A 23963-nucleotide genomic window follows, 5' to 3' on the forward strand; every position below is an offset into this window, starting at 1 on the left:
TCTTTACACGTCGGCTTCCCGTAGCTCTCATGTGACCGGCTATTGCTGTTAATAATACAACAGCTTCTTGCCATTTTTGTTTCTTTTTAATCGCTGTGTAACTGATTTCAATCCGGTCGTTAAGTGATGATGTGACGAATCCTACTTCCGGACCTAAAGTAGTCTGCGTTTAATATGGCTTTTGTGTTGTTAACATGTTTAATGTTTTGTATTTTCTTCTATTTAATCTCAAAAAGCTCCTAAAACAGTCAGTGATCACTGTTGACCTCCCTCGGCTTTTATTACCGCTAATCATTTATTTAAGCTCAGTTTTTAAAACCTTAGGATGTAACTACAGCCCAGCCCACGCAGCAGTATATGAATGACTAACCTCGTATTGTGGATGGATTATCTCAGTTGTTCTCCTGGCTGAAGTTTGGTCCTTTTACAGCATCCTGCCATGCGATTACATTTGTTCCTGACCACCGAGAACACTCACGTTAACTTTTATCAAGTGGAAAAAAAGTTAGCTTGTTTATATTATGCTAACATGGCTGTGTCGCTAGCGGTCACGTAGCACATCATTATATACCAGCTAGCCAAACTTCAGTAACCCTACAAACGTCACTTTAGTTTTCTGTCTTCATTTATGTTGGAAGTGATAACAGAGCTGTACGTTTCAAATTGTTTCCAAAACCCCGCAGTCAGGACATGCTATATTGGATTTATGTCTGTGAAGGTTCTCAGTCATCCAGGTCATCGTAGTCAAAGGAGCTTGCAAAGAAAAGCGTCTGGACTTCTTTAAGTTACTTGAAGACGTTTCACCTCTCATCCGAGAAGCTTCTTCAGTTCTAAGGTCAAATGGTGGCGAGTCCCAGATATAAACCTAGTGGGAGTAACCCCCCACAGAGGGACCAAGATAAGATGTCCTGATAAGAAGGACAGACGCAACAACATTGTCATCCCCTATGTAGCCGGTGTATCAGAAAAACTCAGGAGAGTTTTCTCCAAGCATGACATCCCGGTGCATTTCAGACCCAGCAACACGCTCAGACAAAAACTGGTTCACCCGAAAGACAAAACCCCTTCCCAGACGCCTTAACGCCCACTCACATCCTGGGCCATCTGATCTCAGGAATTCGCATGATAAGGTGGGGCCAGGTTTCACAATGAACTCACCCGAAACTCTGGCTGATTGGGACCCACACCCAGTTTCACACCTTGTCTCAGGCGATTAGAGGATCATCAGGGGGTCCTTTTGTCCCTCTGTGGGGGGTTACTCCCACTAGGTTTATATCTGGGACTCTCCACCATTTGACCTTAGAACTGAAGAAGCTTCTCGGATGAGAGGTGAAACGTCTTCAAGTAACTTAAAGAAGTCCAGACGCTTTTCTTTGCAAGCTCCTTTGACTATATTGTATTTAGATAGAAGCTAGCGAGCTAACTTCCTGCTAACTTCTAACTCCATTAAATGTCATAAATTCAGTTTTCATGGATGGCTGGATGTTAAACTCAATTGTTACACCTGGTAGAGCAGAATGCTGATCATTTTATTAAAGACTTTAGACAGTTTTTCAACTAATAATAATAATAATAATAATAATAATAATAATAATAATAATGGATTGGATTTATATAGCGCTTTTCAAGGGACCCAAAGCGCTTTACAATGCCACTATTCAATCACTCTGACATTCACACACTGGTGGAGGCAAACCACATTTGTAGCCACAGCTGCCCTGGGGCAGACTGACAGAAGCGAGGCTTCCATAACGCGCCATCAGATGAAGTTTACGAAAGAACAGAACATGAACATAAAAAAACAAGGGGTAAAACAATAATTACATGAGTACACGAAAAAAATCAACATATATAAATATTGTTCTGAGAGCCTTTTTGTTGGTTGAGTCTGATATTGATTGTATGCACAATTCCATATCCTTATAAAAAGGCAAAAATATGGTGTTTTATTAATAAACTTACATTTATGGATAGAAAATTTAGCTAAACGTATTAAGAAATGTATAATAAAAAAAATTTATCATTCTTCCTGGAGAACTTAAAGAAACTGAATAAAACATTTCCCCATCATTAAGAAAACTCCCTTAAAATATGGACAATAACAAAACTGCTAAATTCCTTCCAGAATCTCTGTGTAGAGGAACAGTACCAAAAAAGATGTGCTACAGTTTCTAGATGATCCCCACAGAAAGTTCAATTAGTATTTATGTGTCTTTTAAATGTTACCATATAGTGACTGGCAGGGTAACATTTATGAAGAATTTTATATGAGATTTCCTTCACCTTGTTTACAATTAGATATTTATGGGCTCATCCAGACTGTCTTCCAGGTGATATCTGGAACATGTCGGTTCCAGTAAGATATTATATATATGGGAGAGACACGATATCTTCTTGGAATAAACTACGTATTCTCTTATTGCTGTTACCAAGTTCCTGTGAAAAGCAGATTTTTCCCACTGCTGACTCAGCTGGATCAGGGAGAGTGACTGAGGTAGATATTGAACTGTCAGTGTTTTTATATAACATTAAAGTACCTGAGGGTATGGCACCAAGCACCATGGAGAATTCCCAAACACTGATGGGAAAATTATATAGTGTAAGGAATTCATTGTAAGTAAGTCGTACTCCCTCTTTATTAACCAGCTGAGCCACCAATAGGATCCCATTTTGGACCCAAGTTTCCAGGAAAAGTGATTTATTTTGAAATAAAATATCTCTGTTGTTCCAGATGAGTTATATGTGTGGTGAGAAGTTGTGTTTATAAATGAGGGTCCACGCTAAGAGGACCTGCTTATGGAAGGATGAAAGATTTACAGGGAGTTTTCCAACACTGTAATTACAATTTAAAATAAAATTAAAGCCACCAAAATAGGAGAAAATATGATATGGTATAAAATTCCAGATAGAGGTAGGGTTTTAAGAAAATGTTTAGCCCAAATCATTTTGAAAGTGTTATTTAAAGTAGAAAAGTCTAAAATGTTAAGCTCACCTGATTCATAGTTATTCATCACAACAGATTTTCTAATATGTGTATGGTTTTTCCATATAAAATTAAAGAGCATGCGGTCAATGTCTTTACTAATTTTCTTATCCAGATGTAAGGAGAGAGCAGCATATGCCAGTCGTGATATCCCTTCAGTTTTAGTAATTGACACTGTACCTGTCAGAGCAACACGTTCTCACTCCCAACTCGTCAAATGTATGACACATGGTCAGGCTCCCTCTGCTTCACTTATCGACGTGCAGGGTACCCCCCCTCGCATCGAGAATTGACGTGCAGGGTCCTCCCATTGAATACTATGCTGCTCCCTAATCGTTGTTTATTGACGACAAGAGATTTCCGCGGAAGAGCCTCTTGTTTGTATATTTATACATTTCCGAAATCACATTGTAGTGACGTATACTGAACACAATATATTGTGTAATGTAAACAACTACCTGAGAAACAGCAGATAAATTCATTTTAGTTATTACTTCTGTATCGTGTATTGCATTTATGGATGGAGTGGTGTATGCTGGGTAATGGCACAGCTAGCGACTGGGTGACTTTATTCACCCGCTTCGGCTGTTATCAGTCCATACAATGGGCATTATTAGCACAAATCAATCCCATAGATATGGGCCATCTCCTTCTAGATTGTTCAGAAGGTTGTTATCATCCATCCACATGGAGGATCACTAACAGGAGCGTGGGAAGACTCCAGAATCCACTCTGGCTGGAATCCGGTGGATTTAGCAGTGTTTACAGGTAAGACCATTTAAACGGACAGCATTTATAGAATGACTATTAAAAGTCAGTGAGTGTCAATAATCATGAGTGAACTCCCCGATGAAGCCTTGTGTGCTAAAACATGTCAGAGTTTAAAGGTTAAACATGAGTTTCCAAAACGTTTTGCTGGAGAACAATGAACTATTTGACTGAGTTTCAATTATTTACAGACGAGCAAAACCAGGACAGAGAAAAAAGGACAAAACTGACTCAGTAAAACGACAGAAAATAAGATCCCATGTAAATCTGTATTATGTAGAAGTTCAGCCCAGCAACCAGTTCAGTTCAACACAAGTTTAAATGATTCTATCTGAACTCTGTGGAGCCTGATCTCAAGCTTTTTGAGTCTGACACTGAAACCAGAGGATCTTTCTGTCTCTTCAGATTCACTGTGATCCAGTGATGGGAGTGATTTCAGCCCTGAGTGATCACGCTGATGTTTGCACAGAGCAGACAATGAGGTGAATGTTTGGGCACATTGGTAACAGTGAAACAGTTTATTAGTAACGTGGGATCGTTTGTGTTCGGAGTATGAACTGAGATTCCTGAAGCTCTTGTCACACTGGTCACAGCTGTAGTTTCCTTCCATGTGTGTACGTTCATGCTTGTTACAAGTACTTGAATCTGAGAAGCTTTTGTCACAGTGTCTGCACTTGTATGGTTTCTCTCCTGTGTGGACTCGTTTGTGTGTTTTAAGCTCCCTTGCAGTGGTGAAGGATGACCCACACTGATCACAGAGGTGCTTTTTAACCCCACTGTGAATCAGTTCATGTCGTTTTAAGTCACCTGATGTGGGGAAGCTTCTCCCACATTCTTTGCAGTATTTCACTTTGTCTCCAGTGTGTCTACGTTGATGTATTTTTAGGTCAGCTTGGCAACTGAAAGTTTTTCCACAAAGGTCACAATGAAAGTCTTTCCCACCACCACAGTGATGACAGGGTTGAGAACTGGATCCATCTGTGTCGCTCTGCTTCTAAACAAAGACACAAAGACAGTGTAAGTCAGTCCTTCAACACTTTTATCCTGAACGTCGCCTGAAATAAAGAGCATCTCTGCAGACGTCCAATTACATTTGACTGTTTCAGTTAACACACTCAGTTTACTGGGCTGCAATAACTACAATACTACCACCATAATACTACAGTAATACTAAAATCATAACTGACATGAAAATCTGAATAATCACTCAGAGCTACTTTTCCATGCAGTAGAATTGCTAACATGCTAACACAGTTTAATGAGCAGAGTTGTTCCAAACAGTCAGGCTAAAATGACAAGATAACAATATAAATACATACCTCACAGTAACTGCACTTGTAGAGTCTCTTTCTGGTGTGGATCTGTTGGTGTTGTCTCAGGTAATGTGGAGATTTAAAAGTCTTCTCACACAGGTCACATTTATAAGGTCGTCCCTCAGTGTGGGTAAACATGTGTCGTTGTAACTTTTCGTCTGTTGTAAACTCTTTGCCACACTGTTCACAGCAGTACACATCATGTCTGGTGTGAATGCGTAGGTGTATATTTCTGTGCCCTATCTGACTGAAGGTTTTTCCACAGATGTCACAGCTGTATGCCTTAATTCCAGAGTGGGTAACTAGATGCCTCTGTAAGCTGCTACTTTGAGTAAAAGCTCTGCCACACTGATCACAGCTGTACGCTTTAACTTCACTGTGGATGAGTTGGTGTTTTTTTAGGGAATCCTTCCAGGAAAAAGACTTTCCACACAAGTCACAGCTGAACGGTCTCTCTCCAGTGTGGATGACCTGATGCTGTTTTAGATTAGCCTTCTCAGTAAACTCCTTCCCACACTCGTCACAGCTGTACGCCTTAATTCCAGAGTGGCTAACTAGATGCCTCTGTAAGCTGCTACTGTGAGTAAAAGCTCTGCCACACTGATCACAGCTGTACGCTTTAACTCCACTGTGGATGAGATGGTGTTGTTTTAGAGCAACCTTCCAGGAAAAAGACTTTCCACACAAGTCACAGCTGAACGGTCTCTCTCCAGTGTGGATGACCTGATGCTGTTTTAGATTAGCCTTCAAAGTAAAACCCTTCCCACACTCGTCACAGGTGTGTGTTTTCTCTCTCTTTCTTCTGTGAGGTTTGTCGGCCTCCTGAGAGCGCTGACTTCTCGCTCCATGTTGGTCCTGCAGTGACAGAGATACAAACAGAGGCAGTGAGTGAAATGCAGTCGTGGAACAAACTCAACCTTCAAACTCCCTCCATTAACACTAGTTTTAAACCTGAAGGTGGAGTGTGGCACCAAACACCTTAAAGGTCTCTTATCCCCACCTGCTGGTAGTTCTAACACATTACATCCAACCTGCTGTTAAAAATAATTCATAACTGTTTAAGCAGTGTTTAAAATCATGCCCATCTCTCCTGATTGTGTGTACACACACACACACACACACACACACTTTTATATTATTTTATAATTTATATTATTTTGTTGTTTCCTATTACATATTTCTATAATTTGTATAGATTTATACATAACTATTCAGTGATATTAAATCCTATGTTTGTTTATTTGTTTATTCATAAGGAACCCCATTAGCTTCCACAACAGATGTTGCTCGTCTTCTGTCATATACAATCACATGGAGGAAAAAACATGGCAGCGACGGAGAATTAGAAGGGTGAAAGCGGATCGTTGAATGAAACAGATGAACCAGAATTGGTTTGTAAAAATGCTGCAACTTCCGTGATGTGGAACTGGTTTAGCTTTCGTACATCAGATACACAACAAACATTATTTGTGGTAGAGCATGCTAGCAGGCCGTCGTTATTACTGTGTTTTTTTAGAGTTGTAAAGTATTTTGTCTAGTGTCAATTATATCATCAGCTACATCATTAACGCACATTTTCAAATGTATATCGTGATAAATATTTTTGGTCATATCGCCCTGCTCTGTCTGTCACCTTCTGTGTTGAGCTCATTGTTTTCTCTGTAGTGGCTGAGCTGAGTCCAAGTAGCTGAAAATGTTCCTCTGCTGCTCCGTCAGACTCTTCTCCTCCTGCTGATCAGCTGGGACACAAAACAGATCTTTGTTAGGCTCCACACTGCACTGAAGAGTCAAAGTGTCTCATATGTTCACCTGACAAGTAAAAGAACACATTTTTGCTTCCCGAGGTGGGAAACTTATTGGAAACAAACACAAAAGGTTTGAGCACTGATACCTGGCATTGCTGGCATTGAAAGATGCAATGCCAGCAATGTGGATGGTTAAGACTAAAACAATCATTAAGCAAAGACTAACCCCCACCTAGAGCTGGGCGATATAAGATTTTTTCATATCACCATATGTTTTTTTTTTTTCATTTCAGGCGATAACGATATCTATCACGATATAAGCCAAATAACTATATTTGTAAGATTTAAATGTGCCGTTGCTCACAAGTAAAATGTGAAATAATCAGCAGCTTGTTTTTATTTAAATATTTATTTCCCATAATAAGTTCAACAGGGTAGATGTACTTAAGGAACATGAGACTTTTTCAGATAAATAAAGGCAAATATTGCAAACTACACAAAAGGCAGCCGCTAAAGAGTTTAAGTTTCAAAATAGAACAAACGAAACAGACTAAATTGTCAATTCCACTTAGAAACAAAATTTTAATTCTAAAAATAAATCTTAGTTCGTTTTACAGAAGAACAGACAAAATTGACTAACTTTTGTCAATATCAAATAAACTGAGAACTAAAAGGAAATTCTCTATCTCTCCTTGTTTTATAGCTGAGCTTTTCAAACAGTTTTAACAGTGACTTTAGTCTGACAAAGCCGAATGACGAATTAGTGCTTTCAGTCAGAGATTGAGCATGCACTGGTTTATTGTATTTCCAGACTTGCTTTCGGCACAATTTACAGTGCGCGCTACTCTGTTTTTTGTCAGACTTGAAATAGCCGAAATACCTTCACACTACGGAACTTCTATGGCTCTTCCATTCGACAAACTCTCCAGCATTGGAAACATAATTGTTTTTTTCTTCGGTAACCTTTGTTCACGCTCTCGGTTGATTTTTCTCTAGTCGGTGTTACGGATTCAAATATTGGGATGGAGACAAGAGGAAAAACCACAATAACAACACTGGTCCGGCCGGGTTGAGTCAAACGATGATTTTAATGAACACACGCGTGGGAGATGGACACCGTGCGCAGACAGCATCAGATCTCAAAATGGTGGAGCATTGATCAAACTCTTATAGCCTCTGGTGCCCCCACCTTATCATAAAAGCCTAAACATTCACATTCTTTCTCTCACACGGCGCCTAAGCTACGACCTTGGCTCCCCGTTTATCTGCTCCTGCTGAGATGGGGCAGAAAACTCCAGTATGCTCTGTTCTCTTCTAATCAGACAAATAAGGCGATGACTTTCTGCGAACAGTATTTCTTATAACTCAGCAATATAATGCATCATATAACAATATCATTCATTCACAACAAATCAGCAGTCTAATGTAATGCAACTCAGTTTAACAAATGCAATAGTTATCACCTTCTTCTAATTCAGGAGAATAATGCAAACTAAAACTACATAATCATTCACAATCTTTAATTAGGGGTCTAACATGGCATAAAATAATATTATAATCTCACATCGGCAAACTCATTTCCTTCATTACCTGGGCAGCCCGGCTGGCTGCTTCCCAAACAAATACACATGTGCGCCTTGGCGCTTGTGCTGCACGTAACAAGTCACGTGATGCTGCGGCTGTGATTGGTTCGGCTCTGCGCTACTTAATTTGGATTGGCTTTTTTTTTTTTTTTTTTTTGAGAGGACAAGAGCGGCGAGGTCTATCGCGATAGTTTAATTTTTCTATCGAGAAAAAGTTATTTCGCAATACATATCATTATCGTTCTATCACCAAGCTCTACCCACACCACGATTTTTTGATATGGGTAACCGCCCGTGTCGCCCGTATCAAAAACCGCTACTGCGTGTCACAAGTTAATCTGGCTGTAGGCTATGGTACTTGGCCAGAGGTTGCGCTGGTTGACTCGACTCCATTTGAGTGCACACAAAGTAAATTGCACGCTTTAGTTGTGCAGCGAAAATGAAAATCGCCCGTATCAAAAACCGCTACTGCCTATACTACTGTGCTGTGATGTCGCTCGTAAGGGTGAAACTCATTGTGAAACGTTTGAGAACCACTGCTACAGAACAATGGAGATTTCCGTTATATGGTAACGCCCTTAACTCACGTGACGCCCAGAATTGTACAATACTGATGCTTGAGAGCGCGCGTGTGATGCCAGTATGTATGGCAAGCCGTTAGAGCCATAAATCGCCACTTTCCTAACCCGTTTGGTTAAGAAATGGCGTAAAAAACGCCGTTTAATTATTCAAAACGCCGAAAAAAAGCGGCGTTCTGTTCCGACAAACGCCGCTTTTTCCGCCACTCGGATGGCGCCCTGAACGCACCATCCGAGTGACGTAAAAAGCGGCGTTCAAAGACAGACGGAAACGCCGTTTTTATGCATCTTTGAACGGCGTTTTTTACGGCGTTCTCTGCCAGCTGTAACGGCGTTTAAAACGGCGTTTTATTGAAATTATGCAGGGCACTCCCCATGGTTCCCTCATCCAATTACTTTCAACTCATTTCACCCAATCAAAGAAGAGGAAGTGCAGACCACACTAATGCATCACCGATTCACCTTGCTGCTAAGTGATTGCCTATTCAGTACCAGTGCTTGTCACAGTATTCACTTGTATTATAATCCCACTATGCATTTTGATGTGTTTAAGGCATGATCGAGCAAACAAACGACAGAATACTTTTTCTGAAACCTTAACTGTGTTACCTGTTATGGCAGCTAACAGGTAATGAGCAGAGCTAGCTCTGCTCATTTCTGAGCTTCTTTCTTATTTTCCTCTTTACTTCTCTTAACCTTTAACTTATGTTTTAGCAATCAGATCCTGCCATCTTGCATTACCGCTTCGTGCTAGTTATGTTGACTTTTCTCTTCTTTTGTCTCCACTTTTTTCACCCGTGTTTGGACACTCGGCGCATGGCTCCTTTGTTTACATTAGGGATCAGCTGTTAGCGCTGCGCCCTGCAGCTGCGCTACCGGCAGACAGACCCTACATCCCCAGTGAGGGAAGAAACGGGGGTGATGTCTCCTGAGGACACCTCACACACCATCTCTCCTTCCTGTAATCACTTTAAATGTGAGATCGCTCCCTGTCCTCCCGTACTGGTGATGGTGAAGCCAAGGAGAGAAGGCCCAAGTAATAAACACCCGTTTCAAAGAACCGACCTGTGTCTGTGTTGTTGTGAATTCTGTCATGGAAATCAGTGCATTTCCTGAAAGAAATCTCTCCTTCCGGGTCATCCGTGGATCGAGTTTCCTTCGAGACGTGGGCAGCGATAAGCAGAGTTTTGTATAAGATTAATTATTCAAAGTAAGCTCAGGTATGCCGTTCAGCGGGTTAGTTACAGCGCCGGGAGTAGCCTGGGAGAACAAAATGATACAGAGACTGCTTTCCCAAAATCAACTCAAAGTTTATTCTTCTGTGCAGGGTTTTTATAGGCAGAAGGGTTCGTGTGTCAACAAGTTTCAAGTTACAAGTTACAACCATATAAGGAAGTTCCCCCTAGCTCTGAAAGGGGCCTTCTATAATCTCAACATACTTTTGACAGGTCCATTAAACACTAGACAGTTAGAATCCTTTAGTGATATAAGTTTGCACATGGTAGAATACTGCATGTAGTTATTTGCATTAGGAAATGTTTAACCATATATACCTAGAGGCACATAATCAATGGTGTGTGATCTTTAGCAGGCTGCAAACTTGATGTGCACTCGAGGAATGCACTGTCCCACTATACCACAGCAGGATCAACGCAGCTATGCCTGTTCCAGTTTAAGTGCCTTCTTTACATATAGATGAACTGTTGGATTTTCCAGACCAGCAGGCCAAAGGAAGTTGCCCGTGGGGTCGCAGCAAGAGGAGATGAAGTTCAAACAAAGGGCATTGCAGAAACAGGGTCCTTTGTATAATATCATCAAAAAAGGTATTCAGTACATGCTCCCAAAATACTAAAATATCTAACATTTCCTGTATCCTTTGGGGCAACAGACCTGAGTCACACTTTTAGAGAAGTACCTGGTGAGGTGGATTGAGAGGAATATCCATGATGCATGGCAGTTTGTTCACTCACTTCCTCTCCACCACAGCTTCCGAAGTGCAGCCAATCACAGAGCTTGCTCTCCTGATCCAAGAAGAACACATCAAAGTGCGCTGCACAAGCTTGCTCACAAAAAATAGCCTGCCCATACACTGCTTGTGTACAGCTTCTGTTTTGATCTTCCAGTTCAGCAAATGTATATATGTGGGTGTCCAGGTATTTGTGCTCCTCCACCACATCATATCAGTGGGTTCAGTATCTTATACTTTTGTCAAGATAATGCACACTGCAGCCGACAGTTATCAGAAAGAAGCCATTACCAAGTTACATGGATTCTTTTTTTTTTTATAACTTCATGTCATATAAACTAGTTATGTTATGTGCAACACTGTCATGTGCCACTCTGGTTTTATGTTTCAAATTCGTGTAAGACATCCACAGCACTCTGATGACATTGACAAGGACATCTCCAGTTTACATGGGAAACTATTATTTCAGGTTCTTGAGATTACGTTTGCAGTCTGCGGACCACAGAGAGTCACAGGCTACCTCCACGGATGCTAACGGCTAATAGCGCAATGTCTGTGTTGCAGAGTTGTTCTTTCACAGCGATGTGCCCAGAGATACCACAACCGTCTTTAACAAACACTGCCAGCCCCCCTCCTTTCCTCTCACCGCTGTCTCTCGTCTTGTCCGCCCGCAGCAGCTGGAAGCCGGGCAGCCTACTCACAGAGGGAGTACCGGGATACTGCCACTGTGACCGGGTTAGCGTCATTAGCTCCTCAATCATATCAGGGAGCGATCTCACATTTAAAGTGATTACAGGAAGGAGAGATGGTGTGTGAGGTGTCCTCGGGAGACATCACCCCCGTTTCTTCCCTCACTGGGGATGTAGGGTCTGTCTGCCGGTAGCGCAGCTGCAGGGCGCAGCGCTAACAGCTGATCCCTAATGTAAACAAAGGAGCCATGCGCCGAGTGTCCAAACACAGGTGAAAAAAGTGGAGACAAAAGAAGAGAAAAGTCAACATAACTAGCACGAAGCGGTAATGCAAGATGGCAGGATCTGATTGCTAAAACATAAGTTAAAGGTTAAGAGAAGTAAAGAGGAAAATAAGAAAGAAGCTCAGAAATGAGCAGAGCTAGCTCTGCTCATTACCTGTTAGCTGCCATAACAGGTAACACAGTTAAGGTTTCAGAAAAAGTATTCTGTCGTTTGTTTGCTCGATCATGCCTTAAACACATCAAAATGCATAGTGGGATTATAATACAAGTGAATACTGTGACAAGCACTGGTACTGAATAGGCAATCACTTAGCAGCAAGGTGAATCGGTGATGCATTAGTGTGGTCTGCACTTCCTCTTCTTTGATTGGGTGAAATGAGTTGAAAGTAATTGGATGAGGGAACCATGGGGAGTGCCCTGCATAATTTCAATAAAACGCCGTTTTAAACGCCGTTACAGCTGGCAGAGAACGCCGTAAAAAACGCCGTTCAAAGATGCATAAAAACGGCGTTTTGTGCCGAGTAGCGTAAAAAACGGCGTTTCCGTCTGTCTTTGAACGCCGCTTTTTACGTCACTCGGATGGTGCGTTCAGGGCGCCATCCGAGTGGCGGAAAAAGCGGCGTTTGTCGGAACAGAACGCCGCTTTTTTCGGCGTTTTGAATAATTAAACGGCGTTTTTTACGCCATTTCTTAACCAAACGGGTTAGGAAAGTGGCGATTTATGGCTCTAACGGCTTGCCATAAGTATGTGTAGAGTGTTGAGCGCGTGATCAGTGGTGAGAAAAACAAACCACGAAACTTGAGCTTTCTATGCTCGTGGCTCACTTGCACTTCTAATCTATTCTTTTGCACACACGCACACACACCCAGCAGCTGTTTCCTGTTTTGCTACACTCTGGAGAGCCTCGCCTTTAACGGTCTCCTCTCACAGAGAGCAACAGAAAACTTAAAAAAACTCGAGATTGACTGAACTCAGTTCAAAGTTACCTTGACACTTACCTTTAGATGTGAGAGGTAGCGATGGTCCGCTTGAAGCTAACGCTCCGGTGCGTGTGTCAGAAAGATAAACACGCTGCTTCAGAAGCACCGTGTCGAGGTTCGATTCGTTTGGCCAGAGTCACGTGATTAGTATAATGTACTTTTTTTATTACTGAACTTTATTGAAACACACAATAAGTATACAACATACACGAAAGAACAGAACATGAACATACAAAATCAGGGGTAAAAAAAACTAATTATATGAGTACGTGAAAAAATCAACATATAAATATTGTTCTGAGAGCCTTTTTGTTGGTTGAGTCTGATATTAATTGTATGTACAATTCCATATCCTTATAAAAACGCAGAAATATGGTTTTTTATTAATAAGCTTACATTTATGGATAAACTATTTATCTAAAAGTATTAACAAATTTATCATTCTTCCTGGTGAACTTAAAGAAACAGAATAAAACATTTCCCCATCATTAAGAAAACTCCCTTAAAATATGGACAATAACAAAACTGCTAAATTCTTCCAGAATCTCTGTGTAGAGGAACAGTACCAAAAAAGATGTGTCACAGTTTCTGGATGATGCCCACAGAAAGTTCAATTAGTATTTATGTGTCTTTTAAATGTTACCATATAGTGACTGGCTGGGTAACATTTATGAAGAATTTTATATGAGATCTCCTTCACCTTGTTTACAATTAGATATTTATGGGATCATCCAGACTGTCTTCCAGGTGATATCTGGAACATGTCGGTTCCAGTAAGATATTATGTATATGGGAGAGACACGTTATCTTCTTGGAATAAACTACATATTCTCTTATTGCTGTTACCAAGTTCCTGTGAAAAGCAGATTTTTCCCACTGCTGACTCAGCTGGATCAGGGAGAGTGACTGAGGTAGATATTGAACTGTCAGTGTTTTTATATAACATTAAAGTACCTGAGGGTATGGCACCAAGCACCATTGAGAATTCCCAAACACTGACTTGAAAATTATATAGTGTAAGGAATTCATTGTAAGTAAGTAGTGCTCCCTCTTTATTAACCAGCTGAGCCATCAATAGGATCACATTTTGGACTCAAGTTTCCAGGAAATGTGATTTATTTTTAAATAAAATATGTCCGTTGTTTTTCCATATAAAATTAAAGAGCATGCAGTCAATGTCTTTACTAATCTTCTTATCCAGATGTAAGGAGAGAGCAGCATATGCCAGTCGGGATATCCCTTCAGCTTTAGTAATTAAAACTCTACCTTTCAGAGATAAATCCCTTTGCAGCCACTGGTTGAACTTTTTTCGGATTCTTTTTTGTATAATCGGAGTGAAGTTTGACGAGCATCTTGACTTTTGGTCTTTGGATATTAACAAATTTTTATCATTAGAGAAAAAATTACCAATAATCATCCCACAGATGTAATATTATCTACAGCTACTTTTAGTACCATCGATGTTAAGTTAGACTCTTTTTCTCCAATTGATCTTTCTGAGTTAACTTCAATAATTACTTCCTCCAAACCATCAGCTCTTTCTTTTGCTCTCGGAGGAGGTGGACGCACTTTTTCTCCTCTCCCTAAATCTTCCCTGCTTATGTCCTTGTCTAGTCTCGTGGGGGTTTTTTTGTATTACCCTGGAATATTCTCTCACAGTCTGTTCTCTAAAACCTAAAAGAGGAATTATGGATTGGATCAACTGGTCCCTAAATGCAATTGACACCCCTTTCTCAACGAGAAGTTTGGGCTTGGGTGAGCCTGAGTGCTGAAGATATCTACCTATTCGGAACCATGGTAACAGGGTTCTGGCTGATCGGAGCTGGCTTGGCCCTGGCTTATCGAAGAATTAAGAAAGCGGAATCGGCTGTTCAAACCCCCACAAGGCTGCCCACTGGAATTGAAACGATGGGAGAGGCGTGAGTTTCTCAAAATGGGCTCATTGAGTCAGCACGGATAAGATCTTGGAGAGGCTACGGCTGCTGTGAATACTCAGAATAAGATCTCTGACTGCAGACTGGATACATCTTGGAAGGGCTAGCTCGGAATAACATCTCTGGGCGCAAAATTGGATTACATCTCGGGGAGGCACACTGCTGTGAGTTCTCAGAAATTGGCTCCTTGAGCACAAGAAATGACAACATCACAGAACGCAAGCATGGCGAAGCTCGCGGCTCTCCAACGGGAGAGTGACAGACCAGTGTTGGACTGTAGAACTGCTTTGAAATTCATATGAGCTGTTCGCACTAAAGTAAAAAATACCATTACTTCATGCGGATACCCTCTCGGCGCCAGCTGCAAGGCCGGAGCTGAACACCCTGATAACGACTGTGTTTAGTCTGTTCCTTCCCATTCCATGCAAGGCCACCAGGGTTGGCTGGAAGACTGTTTACTTAGCCTGGCAGGGCGAAGGACACTGTCTCAGCTGAACTATGGACACAAACACACATACATATACTGATACTGATAAGCACTCACCGACGCATCACCCTCCCTACCCCGGATCCAACGCCACCTCCAACGCTTACCTCCCCTCTGATGTGGACATCGGGTCAGTTGGAGGCGCAATCGAAAGATTGCAGCGGTCCCAGATCAGATGTACACACTGGAACTCTTTCCCATGTTGCTTGTCTGTGTTTATTGTGCTATGGTGTGTTGATATCTGTGCATTCCTGTATTATCCTTTTGTGTTACACATTTCAATGTTTGTTCCTCGCTACCTAGCCTGACCTGTCTCCCCAATGTGATGTTTGTGTATTGTATGTACGGTCGGCAAGGTCTGTCATCTCGGTTGTGGGCAAAAGACCTGCAACTGACAAATAAAGGCTATCTCATCATCATCTCTCATCATCTCATCAACGTGTCTTTTATACCCCATTCCTACAAAACTGCTCAAAGACGTCCTGCCATTAATTAATTCTTCAGTCTTAAATATGATCAACCTATCTCTAATAATCAGCTATGTACCACAGGCCTACAAGGTGGCTGTAGTTAAACCTTTACTCAAAAAGCCATCTCTAGACCCAGCAGTCTTAGCTAATTATAGGCCAATCTCCAACCTTCCTTTCATATCAAAAATCCTTGAAAGAGTAGTTGTCAAACAGCTAACAGATCATCTGCAGAGGAATGGTTTATTTGAAGAGTTTCAGTCAGGTTTCAGAGCTCATCACAGCACAGAAACAGCTTTAGTGAAGGTTACAAATGATCTTCTTATGGCCTCTGACAGTGGACTCATCTCTGTGCTTGTCCTGTTAGACCTCAGTGCAGCGTTCGATACTGTCGACCATAATATCCTATTAGAGCGATTAGAACATGCTGTAGGTATTACAGGTACTGTGCTGCAGTGGTTTGTATCATATCTATCTAATAGACTCCAGTTTGTGCATGTAAATGGAGAGTCCTCTTCACCCACTAAGGTCAATTATAGAGTTCCACAGGGTTCAGTGCTAGGACCAATTCAATTTACATTATACATGCTTCCCTTAGGCAGCATCATTAGAAGACATAGCATAAATTTTCACTGCTATGCAGATGACACGCAGCTCTATCTATCCATGAAACCAGGTAACACACACCAATTAGTTAAACTGCAGGAATGTCTTAAAGACATAAAGACCTGGATGGCCGCTAACTTTCTGCTTCTTAATTCAGATAAAACTGAGGTTATTGTACTCGGCCCTGAAAGTCTTAGAAATATGTTATCTAACCAGATTCTTACTCTGGATGGCATTACCTTGGCCTCCAGTAATGCTGTGAGGAACCTTGAAGTCATTTTTGACCAGGATATATCCTTCAATGCACATATTAAATAAACATATAAGACTGCCTTCTTCCATTTGCGCAACATCTCTAAAATTAGAAATATCCTGTCTCAGAGTGATGCTGAAAAACTAGTTCATGCATTTATTACTTCCAGTCTGGACTACTGTAATTCATTATTATCAGGATGTCCTAAAAACTCACTGAAAAGCCTTCAGCTAATCCAAAATGCTGCAGCAAGAGTACTGACAGGGACTAGAAAGACAGAGCATATTTCTCCTGTTTTGGCTTCCCTTCATTGGCTTCCTGTTAAATCCAGAATTGAATTCAAAATCCTGCTCCTCACATACAAGGTCTTAAATAATCAGGCCCCATCTTATCTTAATGACCTTGTAGTACCATATCACCCTATTAGAGCACTTCGCTCTCGCTCTGCAGGCCTACTTGCTGTCCCTACAGGGAGTGCAGAATTATTAGGCAAATGAGTATTTTGTCCACATCATCCTCTTCATGCATGTTGTCTTACTCCAAGCTGTATAGGCTTGAAAGCCTACTACCAATTAAGCATATTAGGTGATGTGCATCGCTGTAATGAGAAGGGGTGTGGTCTAATGACATTAACACCCTATATCAGGTGTGCATAATTATTAGGCAACATCCTTTCCTTCCTCAGAAAAGTCAAAAATAGTGAGACATCTTGCAGAGGGATGCAGCAGTCTCAAAATTGCAAAGCTTCTGAAGCGTGATCATCGAACAATCATTCAAAATAGTCAACACGGTCGCAAGAAGCGTGCGGAAAAACCAAGGCACAAAATAACTGCCCATGAACTGAGAAAAGTCAAGCGTGCAGCTGCCAAGATGCCACTTTCCACCAGTTTGGCCATATTTCAGAGCTGCAACATCACTGGAGTGCCCAAAAGCACAAGGTGTGCAATTCTCAGAGACATGGCCAAGGTAAGAAAGGCTGAAAGACGACCACCACTGAACAAGACACACAAGCTGAAACGTCAAGACTGGGCCAAGAAATATCTCAAGACTGATTTTTCTAAGGTTTTATGGACTGATGAAATGAGAGTGAGTCTTGATGGGCCAGATGGATGGGCCCGTGGCTGGATTGGTAAAGGGCAGAGAGCTCCAGTCCGACTCAGACGCCAGCAAGGTGGAGGTGGAGTACTGGTTTGGGCCGGTATCATCAAAGATGAGCTTGTGGGGCCTTTTCGGCTTGAGGATGGAGTCAAGCTCAACTCCCAGTCCTACTGCCAGTTTCTGGAAGACACCTTCTTCAAGCAGTGGTACAGGAAGAAGTCTGCATCCTTCAAGAAAAACATGATTTTCATGCAGGACAATGCTCCATCACACGCGTCCAAGTACTCCACAGCGTGGCTGGCAAGAAAGGGTATAAAAGAAGAAAAACTAATGACATGGCCACCTTGTTCACCTGATCTGAACCCCATTGAGAACCTGTGGTCCATCATCAAATGTGAGATTTACAAGGAGGGAAAACAGTACACCTCTCTGAACAGTGTCTGGGAGGCTGTGGTTGCTGCTGCACGCAATGTTGATGGTGAACAGATCAAAACACTGACAGAATCCATGGAGGGCAGGCTTTTGAGTGTCCTTGCAAAGAAAGGTGGCTATATTGGTCGCTGATTTGTTTTTGTTTTGTTTTTGAATGTCAGAAATGTATATTTGTGAATGTGGAGATGTTATATTGGTTTCACTGGTAAAAATAAATAATTGAAATGGGTATATATTTGTTTTTTGTTAATTTGCCTAATAATTGTGCACCGTAATAGTCACCTGCACACACAGATATCCCCCTAAAATAGCTAAAACTAAAAACAAACTAAAAACTACTTCCAAAAACATTCAGCTTTGATATTAATGAGTTTTTTGGGTTCATTGAGAACATGGTTGTTGTTCAATAATAAAATTATTCCTCAAAAATACAACTTGCCTAATAATTCTGCACTCCCTGTGTAGCTACTTTTTACAACGGGTTTTCCCATTAACAGAAAATAGACAGAAACCCTAAAAGAAAATGGCCTTGTTTTATGCACATCAAGAAGGAGTCAGACGACCGTCGGTTCAATCCCGGTCAATGTTTCCTCCGTCGGGTACCATAAATGTATGAGAAGCCCCCCCCCCCAGAGAATTTATTATTTTTGTAAGAGTGAGAAAGAGAGGGAGAGAGAGAATCGATCCAACTTTCCTACAAAACGTTATACCACTCCGGGTCAAGACGGGCGATATAGCACGGACCGGTCAGATGACTACGCCGGATGGAAACATAACCGGAAGCGTCCCGGGGACTTTCCCTTTGACCTTCATCCTGGAATGATCTGATATCCTCGTGTCGGTGTTGTTCCCACATCATCATAATAAATGTTGTTCCAGGTTCAACATTGCCAGTGACCAATCACATTGTTGTGACGTCCACCTCATCTGGAACAAGAGAGATATTTTATTTAAAAATAAATCACTTTTCCTGGAAACTTAGGTCCAAAATGGGATCCTATTGGTGGCTCAGCTGGTTAATAAAGAGGGAGTACGACTTACTTACAATGAATTCCTTACATTTTATAATTTTCCCGTAAGTGTTTGGGAATTCTCAATGGTGCTTGGTGCCATACCCTCAGGTACTTTAATGTTATATAAAAACACTGACAGTTCAATATCTACCTCTGTCACTCTCCCTGATCCAGCTGAGTCAGCAGTGGGAAAAATCTGCTTTTCACAGGAACTTGGTAACAGCAATAAGACAATACGTAGTTTATTCCAAGAAGATATCGTGTCTCTCCCATATATATAATATCTTACTGGAACCAACATGTTCCAGATATCACCTGGAAGACAGTCTGGATGATCCCATAAATATCTAATTGCAAACAAGGTGAAGGAAATCTCATATAAAATTCTTCATAAATGTTACCCAGCCAGTCACTATATGGTAACATTTAAAAGACACATAAATACTAATTGAACTTTCTGTGGGGATCATCTAGAAACTGTAGCACATCTTTTTTGGTACTGTTCCTCTACACAGAGATTCTGGAAGAATTTAGCAGTTTTGTTATTGTCCATATTTTAAGGGAGTTTTCTTAATGATGGGAAAATGTTTTATTCTGTTTCTTTAAGTTCACCAGGAAGAATGATAAATGTTTTTTTATAATAAATTTGTTAATACTTTTGGCTAATTTTTTATCCATAAATGTAAGTTTATTAATAAAACACCATATTTCTGCCTTTTTAGAAGGATATGGAATAGTACATACAATCAATATCAGACTCAACCAACAAAAAGGCTCTCAGAACAATATATATATGTTGATTTTTGCGCATACTGATGAGATAATTTTTTACCCCTGATTTTGTATGTTCATGTTCTGTTCTTTCTTAAACTTCATGTGTTTGTATGTTGTATACTTATTGTGTGTTTCAATAAAGTTCAATTTTTAAAAAGTACGTTCTAAATGAAGCTTCAGACGTCACTAATCACGTGACTCTGGCCAAACGAATCAAGCCTCGACACGGTGCTTCTGAAGCAGTATGTTGATCTTTTTCACACACGCACCGGAGCGTCAGCTTCAAGCGGACCATTGCTACCTCTCACATCTAAAGGTAAGTGTCAAGGTAACTTTGAACTGAGTTCAGTCAATCTCGAGTTTTTTTAAGTTTTCTGTTGCTCTCTGTGAGAGGAGACCGTTAAAGGCGAGGCTCTCCAGAGTGTAGCAAAACAGGAAACAGCAGCTGGCTGTGTGTGCGTGTGTGCAAAAGAATAGATTAGAAGTGCAAGTGAGCCACGAGTAAAGAAAGGTCAAGTTTCGTGAGTTGTTTTTCTCACCACTGATCACGCGCTCAACACTCTACACATACTGGCATCACACGCGCGCTCTCGAGCATCGGTATTGTACAATTCTGGGCGTCACGTGAGTTGAGGGTGTTACCATATAACGGAAATCTCCATTGTTCTGTAGCAGTGGTTCTCAAACGTTTCACAATGAGTTTCACCCTTACGAGCGACATCACAGCACAGTAGTATAAGCAGTAGCGGTTTTTGATACGGGCGATTTTCAATTTCGCTGCACAGCTAAAGTGTGCAATTTACTTTGTGTGCACTCAAATGGAGTCAAGTCAACCAGCGCAACCTCTGGCCAAGTACCATAGCCTACAGCCAGATTAACTTGTGACACACACAGTAGCGGTTCCGTATCAAAAAATCGTGGTGGGGATTAGTTGTCTTTGCTTAATGATTGGTTTTAGTCTTGACAATCCTCATTGCTGGCATTGCATCTTTCAATGCCAGCAATGCCAGGTATCAGTGCTCAAGCCTTTTGTGTTTGTTTCCAACAAGTTTCCCACCTCGGGAAGCAAAAATGTGTTCTTTTACTTGTGAGATGAACATATGAGACACTTTGACTCTTCAGTGCAGTGTGGAGCCTAACAAAGATCTGTTTTGTGTCCCAGCTGATCAGCAGGAGGAGAAGAGTCTGATGGAGAGCAGAGGAACATTTTCAGCTACTTGGACTCAGCTCAGCCACTACAGAGGAAACAATGAGCTCAACACAGAAGGTGACAGACAGAGCAGGGCAATATGACCAAAAATATTTATCACGATATACATTTGAAAATTTGCGATAACGATGTAGCTGATGATATAATTGACGCGAGACAAAATACTTTACAACTCCACAAAAAACACGGTAATAACGACGGCCTGCTAGCATGCTCTACCACAAATAGAGTTTGTTGTGTATCTGACGTACGAAAGCTAAACCAGTTCCACACCACTGAAGTTGAAGCATTTTTACAAACCAATTCTGGTTCATCTGTTTCATTCAGCGATCCGCTTTCACCCTTCTCATTCTCCGTCACCGCCATGTTTTTTCCTCCATGTGCGTATGAAAACAAAAGCACTGCGCATGCGCGTTTTACCCATATTCTATCGTGATATTTCATTTTCTTATCGTTGCCCAACATTATACCGGTATTACTGTGAACGGTATGATATAGCCCAGCCCTACATGAAAGGCACCCTGATTGTGCACTAATCACACATTAAAATGAGCAAAAGAGGCAAAACTGTGTGCCAGAGTCTCGGGTCAGCGTTTGTTTTTATGTCACAGCACCAGAACGATTGCAGGTGCTCATAAGAAGTTACCATAAATCACCACCTTTCATGGTCTCAGCACATCGACTCTGTTATTAAGAAAATGGGACAAGGCATAGCTATGGCTATGAAATGCTCTTTGTGTATCACTTCTTCAGTTATGAAAGATGTCATTAATGCACTAGTAATGTCTCATCTGAAGTATTGTTCAATCATTTGGTCAGCAGCTAATAAGACAGATCTTAACAGACTTCAGTTAGTCCAGAATAAGGCGTCCAGATTAGTGTTAAGATGTTCATACTATAATAATATTGATAAAATGCATAATCAACTTTCTTGGCTTCCTGTACAGACTAAAATATTCTATGGCTTACTTGTATTTATAAAGAAAGCAATTCTGTTAAACACACCACATTTATTTCTGCTCAGCTGCAGTATCCAGATGAAATACATAATGATATTACACAGTTTTCAACAAACTGCAATTTAGTAAATGCTCGAGTTAAAAGTAACTTTTTGTAAAACTGTTATATTTAGAGCAACTTTTAAGTGGAATAAATTGCCTTATAAAATTAGAGAATTATTCAAACTATTCAAAACTTCACTGAACATTTAAAAGCCGATTTACAGAACTTTTAGTTGTTGTAAATATTGTAAGAGATGGTTTGTTTTTGAAATTTGTGTAATGTGCCTCAATGTTGTTGTTATTATTATTATTATTATTATTATTATTGATTGCTTATATTTTAACAATTGTGAAACCTCACTGTGGATGTAAGAGCCAAATCATGTGGATATCTTGAATCCACTTTACTGTATAATATTTTATGTGATAGTATTTGACGGAAGATGAGCAACATCTGTTGTGGAAGCTAATGGGGTTCTTTTTGAATAAACAAATAAACAAACATAGGATTTATTATCACTGAATAATTATGTATAAATCTATACAAAATATAGAAATATGTAATAGAAACAACAAAATAATATAAATTATAAAGTAATATAAAAGTGTGTGTGCATGTGCGCGTGCAATCAGGAGGAATGGGCATGATTTTAGTGTTTGAACAGTCATGAATTATTTTTAACAGCAGGTTGGATGTAATGTGTTAGAACTACCAGCAGGTGGGGATAAGAGACCTTTAAGGTGTTTGGTGCCACACTCCACCTTCAGGTTTAAAACTAGTGTTAATGGAGGGAGTTTGAAGGTTGAGTTTGTTCCACGACTGCATTTCACTCACTGCCTCTGTTTGTATCTCTGTCACTGCAGGACCAACATGGAGCGAGAAGTCAGCGCTCTCAGGAGGCCGACAAACCTCACAGAAGAAAGGGAGAGAAAAAACACACCTGTGACGAGTGTGGGAAGGGTTTTACTTTAAAGGGTCATCTAAAACAGCATCAGGTCATCCACAGTGGAGAGAGACCGTTCAGCTGTGACTTGTGTGGAAAGTCTTTTTCCTGGAAGGGTTACCTAAAAAGACACCAACTCATCCACAGTGGAGTTAAAGCGTACAGCTGTGATCAGTGTGGCAGAGCTTTTACTCACATTTGGAACTTACAGAATCATCTAGTGACCCACTCTGGAATTAAGGCGTACAGCTGTGACGAGTGTGGGAAGGAGTTTGCTAGGAAGGATAAACTAAAACAGCATCAGGTCATTCACACTGGAGAGAGACTGTTCAGCTGTGACTTGTGTGGAAAGTCTTTTTCCTTGAAGGATTCCCTAAAAACACACCAACTCATCCACAGTGGAGTTAAAGCGTACAGCTGTGATCAGTGTGGCAGAGCTTTTACTCGCAGTAGCAGCTTACAGAGTCATCTAGTTACCCACTCTGGAATTAAGGCGTACAGCTGTGACATCTGTGGAATAACTTTCAGCCGGAGAGGGCACCGAAATAGACACCTACGCATTCACACCAGACATGATGTGTACTGCTGTGAACAGTGTGGCAAATACTTTGCTACAGACACACAGTTAAAACGACACATGTTTACCCACACTGAGGAGAGACCTTATAAATGTGACCTGTGTGAGAAGACTTTTAAAGCTCCACAGTACCTGAGACTACACCAACAGATCCACAGCAGAAAGAGACTCAACAAGTGCAGTTACTGTGAGGTATGTATTTATATTGTTATCTTGTCATTTTAGCCTGACTGTTTGGAACAACTCTGCTCATTAAACTGTGTTAGCATGTTAGCAA

General features: G+C 40.9%; 1 protein-coding gene and 2 long non-coding RNA genes across 8 annotated transcripts in view; 2 read left to right on the forward strand and 1 right to left on the reverse strand.

Annotated features, from left to right (window-relative positions):
* Positions 1-23963, forward strand: part of LOC309714059 (uncharacterized protein) — a 146719-nt gene that overhangs the window by 57235 nt on the left and 65521 nt on the right. For 2 of the 6 annotated variants that reach the window (XM_082546155.1, XM_082546154.1), the window contains exons 2-3: positions 21117-21221; positions 23030-23878. The exons of 2 other annotated variants lie outside the window; for them this stretch is intronic. In XM_082546155.1, the coding sequence (XP_082402281.1) occupies positions 21204-21221; positions 23030-23878 (867 nt within the window). In that variant the 5' untranslated portion in view covers positions 21117-21203. Of the gene's footprint in view, positions 1-20167; positions 20271-21116; positions 21222-23029; positions 23879-23963 lie in introns of those variants that run through there. 2 more of the 6 variants (XM_082546150.1, XM_082546152.1) reach the window with 2 other exon arrangements.
* Positions 9247-10030, forward strand: LOC309714915. The gene is made up of 2 exons (XR_014279088.1): positions 9247-9598; positions 9809-10030. It is a non-coding gene; the product is annotated as an uncharacterized lncRNA (long non-coding RNA).
* LOC309714916 lies at positions 10260-12647 on the reverse strand. The gene is made up of 2 exons (XR_014279089.1): positions 12064-12647; positions 10260-11853 (listed from the first exon to the last, which is right to left on the reverse strand). It is a non-coding gene; the product is annotated as an uncharacterized lncRNA (long non-coding RNA).

This window comes from Aulonocara stuartgranti (genome assembly GCF_965226115.1).
Source record: "Aulonocara stuartgranti genome assembly, chromosome: 9".
Lineage (NCBI taxonomy): Eukaryota > Metazoa > Chordata > Actinopteri > Cichliformes > Cichlidae > Aulonocara > Aulonocara stuartgranti.